We start from the raw sequence: 6,000 nt of genomic DNA, 5'->3' as shown, positions 1-6,000 counted from the left end.
CACACGGGAAGTCCTTCGAACCGTCCACTCAGGAAACCTGCAAGAAAGCACCACTCCATTGTGCCTGAAGAGCACCACTTATTATATTGCTCTCCAGGCACAAACATCACCAGGGATACAAACTTACAGAGATGCTCCGTTTCCAGCGCGACAAACACCTCGTGAACACCAGATAGCAGCGTGAGTCAGTGTCTACACAAACTAACGAAATAGACTGTGAATTTGTTGACCAGTATCAGAGCATTATAAATTATTGTTATTGTCCCTCCTAGGGGCTTTCATTATTAACCTGTATTTATTTATAATTATAAGGATTCCCGATTCTCCCATCAGGCGCGCTTAAGGTAGCAGCCTGGTCCTAAATTTCATAATTATGGCAATCAAATGACCGTAACTTTGGTGTCTCTCAATGGATTTGAGTGCAACTTTCACCACTGACTCCTGCCACTATGCTGGCCCTCTGGACATGATTTAAAAGTTCTTGCGCCTCCCTGACAGGCTTTAAAGGCCGGAAAAACTCCAAATTCCGCCATAGTGCCACGGTTGGCGAGCCACTCAGGAGCCAAACAAAATAATACATTTACAAATTGTTCACATTTTCTAGCCAATTCTGTCCGTGCGCAGGATCCAAACCTAAAAAACGTCCAGAATCAGCCATGAGTGGTGGGATATGGCAATTCAATGTGGCCCTGGAATCTGTCACAAAGGCAGGATTTGGCGTTCTGTCAGACTCCCACAGACCAAAGTCAATTTTTGAATTTTTTAGGTTCAGGGCGTGCTTTGAGGACGTTCCTTTGATAAAACATCCTGTGCTGGGACCTCCACAGCAAGCCATTTCCACAGCGCTTCAAACCGAATCAGGATACCCTCCAAAATTGGCAAAGACTACCACTCACGTTCCACTACTGCCTAGTACTGAATCCTACCTGACTTCTTGCCACGACTCGAACTTGCCAAAGTCACTGAGGCTGTGTTTACATGAGAAATTTCAACCCGGGTCGAGTTCAGCTCGGGTTGAAAGTCTGTACGACAGACAAAAGAGGTGAGCGTTTACATGAAGACAATTGAACCGGGTCAAATACTGATATGCCGCCAAAAGTCCACTTCTACAGTCCTGTATGGTCACGTGAATCCGTTCGCGCGAAATTTGCAGCTGCAGTGCCGTTCAAACCTGGCGCGAGATACGCACAGAAGTACGTTTGTACTTCCCCTTGGGGGAGGGTTGAAATTAACCCGGGGCGAAATTTCAACCCGGGTCAAGCGCAGTGCGTCATGTAAACGCGCCATTCACTTTGTGTACAGGGCGGGTTGAAATCTGACCCGGGTCGAACTTAACCCGGGTTGAAACGCTTCATGTAAACACAGCCTAAATCAACGTCAACTACAATAATCAAGCCAAAACGTCACGAGGGTGCTGGCAAAAGTCCTGCTGCCCACTACGTGGTTTTTTAACGTGATTTTTGGACTTTTTTTGGACGGAGCAAAATTCTGCACCCTTTCGCGTGTTTCCATGATACGACAAGTTGCGCATGGTCTGCTCACATTCAAATACAGTGCTGCCAACGAATGACAGCGTGCAACAAAAAAATCTTTCCTTGCAAGGGCACATTTTCGGCCATAACTCTTAAACGGCTGGTCAGATCGAGCCAAAAGTTTCAGGGATTTTGCAGCTGTTCATGCTCTTTCAAGCACTCGATATGAATTTACAAATTCGATTTTTCAGGGATTTTTGGACCAGGCTGCCACCTTAATTAATATCCAATTTTGAGTAACGAACTTCAATATTAAACCTCGTTTGCTGAATTGCTTCTTTTAAGGGATTTTCCTTTTAGGCACAATGATCATCTGAGGGTTCTCACTGATATTTTTGGAAAAAGATGCGTTGCGCGGCCATCACTGGTAGACAAGCGATAGCATAAGAGGTCTGGCACTTTTATCCAAGAACGTTTTGTGATTGCCTTCAATTGGATATCGAAACTGTTGCACAATATATTGGAGACTGTACGGCAGCCATAATCATTTCCCGGATACTCGTGATAGTCCACTCCGCACCCGGTACTGATTTAGCTCAGTTCGGAAAATAGTTATTCTTCAACAGTTTGGGAAGATGAAGCGATAAAGGTTATTGGGTCGTCAATGCGTAGCAGTGTCCCATCACACCCATGTGCCAAGAGGAGCAGCAGAGGGGGCTGCGCTGGGGGCTGCGTTGGGGGCTGCGTTGGGGGCTGCGCTGGGGGCTGCGCTGGGGGCTGCAATTGGTGCTGGAGCAGGGAAAGGTGTGGGGAATGGTAGAGGTGCTGGTGCTGTTGCACTGGTGTGACGGAGGAGATTCGCTCTGTAGGCGATTGCTTGCCAGCTGTTTCTCTTTCTGCAAGATTTCAGCAAAGAAAAAATAATAAGGAAAGAGCTATTGAATAGAAATACATCATGGCCATACATGAAGAACACCAACTGTTTTGTCAATCATTCCATTAACCCACATTTCCGTTAAGGTATACAGCACCCCAGGGCAAGACATGATATTCAGATGGATAATTTGAACCGTAATATAGTTTCACCAACAACACCAATCCAGCTAAATCCACATACATGTACATGTACTTCGGTTTAAATAAACTTACTCGATGATGGTCAAGCTGAGATTAAGCAGGCTGATATTGCCAAGCTCATCCACCATTGCCTGTAGCACGGGCTCGTTCAACTCCCGGACGTTGGTAGGATTGACGTGGTGGTCTTCGTACGAAATCAATGCCGGAGAGTGGTGACCAGGCTGCATGGTGATCCACGGGTGCAGCACGGCAATGAATGCATCTGGCCTGTTGCAAGCTTTGTAACTCATCAGATCGTTCATGAAGTCACGCATCTCCTGCGAAATCACCCAGTAACGGATGGGTATGTTGTTTACCCCAGCTTTCAGGACCTTGCATTGTTCCTTTTCTGTTTGGGTCAGGAAAACCTTGAAGGGCACCTGCCGGATGATACTTCGATAGAGAGTCCTGCCGAGAAAAAAAATGTCGACCTTATGGTCAATTCCACCATATTTCGTGCTGACCATCTCCCTAGGATGCGCGGAGTCTCGCGGACACGCATCCGTCACCTTGCCACCGGTGATATCTTTCGCCATTCCGAAGTCAATCACCTTCACGTTTCCATCTGCCGAAACCATTATGTTGCCCTCGTGCAAATCGCTGTGAAAGCAAAAGAAAACGAATCTAAACACTAGCATACCATGACATATTCACGTAATGCAAGTTGCAAATTTGAAATACGAGGAGAGTGTTGATAATTATGATTATAGCCTATCCAGGCCCAATTAGGGGTGCTGTAATAAAGATGTGAGTGATATTTTCTGACAACGGCAACTTACCAATGGACGATTCCTCCACTCTGAAGGTAGTGCAGCGCACCAAGGACTTTGGAGGCCAGGTATGCTAGGTTCCGTTCAGTGTGGTACCCTCCACAACTATCAAGATGCTCGTTGAGGGCCAGCAATGTTTGACCGCGCACGCGCTCGTAGAACACAACTGGCCACCTTGTCGTTTGCATAGCACCCAGGCACCGGACGATGTTTGGGTGCCGGAGTTTGAAGCACGTCATCACCTCGCGGCAAACAGTAAATCGATAGTTATACCTGGGCGAGTGGAAAATGACCTTTGCAACGATCTGCACAACCACAAACACAGGGACAAGGGTAAGATTTATCCACTAGATCGTTGGAAGAGCCCTTATGCACTAATATTTGACTTTAAATGACGGCTGATAATTTTAACCGGAAACTTGGCTGCTTTGCCAAAAATGTTCTTTGCCATGTACATAGCATAGAAAAGAAGGATCTTCGGCTTGAACTACTTGTCCATCTTCAACGACAGTAATTTTGTTGTGCAATACGTCAATAGGCGAAAGGAATCAACAAGGATTATACAGTAAAACCGGTCAAAGCGACCACTCGGATAAGGCGACCACCTGTCTGAGAAGACCACTGTAACCAGGACCAAGGTATGCTTTTTCCACTCAAATGACCCTGGGTAAGGAGACCACCTGGTAAAGGAGACCACGTTTTGAAGATCCATTAACCGGTCGTCTTAAACAGGTTTCACTATATACCTAAAATATTTTCAGGCGCAAAAACTCACTGATTTGCTGCTTGGAAACTCTGCAGGGTACACAGCGCCGTACTTTCCTGCGCCGAGCTCTCTGGGATTGAACAGGATCACCTTGTCCATGGAGCTAAGGTGTTCATTGTACTCGACCGGTTGGCCGAAAACGCCTTCTGGCACGGTTTCGGGCCACGAATTGTGCATCTTGTTTTCTTGATATTCAAATTGAAGAAGGGAACTTGAAAGACTCGTAGGAAAGGAGCCTAGAAGAAGCTTGCGTATCAGTGACGACAGGTAGAGATGCTTCCGTATCTTGTACGATAGCTAAATTATTAATTTTCGGAAAAAATTGAACTGTCAATCCCCGATATTTATACCGATCACCACCAATTGGATACAAGACCTGCTTGTACACAATACGCAATGGATCTTGGACGACAGATTATCTCCTACTGGAACGATAATCACTGTGTGCATGTATTGTGCCTGCACAATGATCATGAATGAGGTGAGGAGTGCCGTATAATTGGTAAGGGTAACAGTGCGTACACACCACGCGATACTCCACTTTCGGGTAGTTTTCAATTATATAGAGCTACTATCCTTTAATTTTTCTTCACCTCGTAGCATGCATAGACAGTCAATGGCACGCTTTCATCCAAAACGGCGGCTGGGCTTTTTCTCTATTCTGGACCGTGACTGCGGGGTCAATGGGTCAGCACGGCAGTAGCGAAAAGCGAAAAAACATCAGCGCACTGCTCCAGACGTCAGTGGCCCTTTCCTAAAGGTGATCGCCTTTTTTTCGCCTTTTTGGTCCTTTTTGGAAAAGCCCGTTTCTTTCGCCCTTTATTGCGTTTTGGTCAATATCGCCTTTTTGAGCTTTTTTAGCTGAAAAGTGCTAAAATCTGTTTCCTCATGCATGCGATCACAGTTTCCGAGTGCTCCGTGGGCCTTTGCACCCCGCTTTTTTGGGCGCAACAAGCGGTAAAAGTGGTTTTTTAAACTTTACTTCCTGTTTTGCCTTTCGTGGACCCATGGAAGAGTGCGTATTCATTTCTCAGCTTGGGTTCATATCTGAACATGTATCATGGCTATGCTTCACAGAAACAAAGAGCACTTTTGCCTGTTTTCACTGGAAAAAGAGCACCTTTTCAGCATATTTTGAGGGACGCGAAAAGCACTAAGTGCGAATTAAAAGAGCACCTTTGGGAAAGAGCTAGACGCCTGCGCGCCAAACACTGTAGCGTGGTCACCTCTACAGAATCGGATAAGCAATATGCCCTGACACCCCTTGTCATTCCAAACAACAAGCATTTCCTTCCCTGAACGACTGGAATCTCACTAGCAGCAAAGCTCTGCAGAAGTGCAAAAAATAAGGAACAAATCTTGATTTAAGAAAATTAATGATCTCGGATGGAGAGGCAAGGATTATTAATAAACAGTAACAAATTATTAAGTATAAGTAAGTATAAAGTAAGTATAAAAGGTCAGCACGTACAGTTCATCGTGGACGATTGTTATGCAAGGCCTACCGCCAAGTGCTATCAGAAAAGGTATTGTGGCCAACCATTTGTCTCTACACAACCTCAGGCGAGGCAGATTGCGTCAGCAGAAGATGTAGAGCGGCAAAATAACTTCTGACCACGTTTTTTTAGGATTTCCGCAAAAGGGTGGATCTGGAACTGGCCTCACGTGAGTTCGCTCAGATGAAGACGTCTTTTTACAGAGTGGAATGCAGTGACAGCTTGTCTGAAGGCAGGAATACAACTTCCCATGATAAGCTACCAGCATCCAAAAGATCACCAGCAATAATGGTTTCACCTCTCACTACATGGACAAGCAAGGGAAAGGATTGATACACCCATCATTCAGCCACATCCCTGCATCAAAGTTGCAATGCAGA

General features: G+C 45.7%; 1 protein-coding gene across 1 annotated transcript; it reads right to left on the bottom strand.

Moving 5' to 3' along the window:
* Window positions 1-2,154: 2,154 nt before the first annotated feature.
* LOC135825114 (sperm motility kinase 3A-like) lies at window positions 2,155-4,368 on the bottom strand. The gene is made up of 4 exons (XM_065337849.1): window positions 4,134-4,368; window positions 3,368-3,663; window positions 2,622-3,188; window positions 2,155-2,368 (listed from the first exon to the last, which is right to left on the bottom strand). Exons 1-4 carry the CDS (start codon window positions 4,299-4,301, stop codon window positions 2,155-2,157), a joined length of 1,245 nt encoding a protein of 414 aa, XP_065193921.1. The 5' UTR covers window positions 4,302-4,368.
* Window positions 4,369-6,000: the final 1,632 nt, after the last annotated feature.

This window comes from Sycon ciliatum, chromosome 9 (assembly GCF_964019385.1).
Source record: "Sycon ciliatum chromosome 9, ocSycCili1.1, whole genome shotgun sequence".
Classification (NCBI taxonomy): Eukaryota; Metazoa; Porifera; class Calcarea; order Leucosolenida; family Sycettidae; genus Sycon; species Sycon ciliatum.
This window is presented reverse-complemented; position numbering and strand designations above follow the sequence as displayed.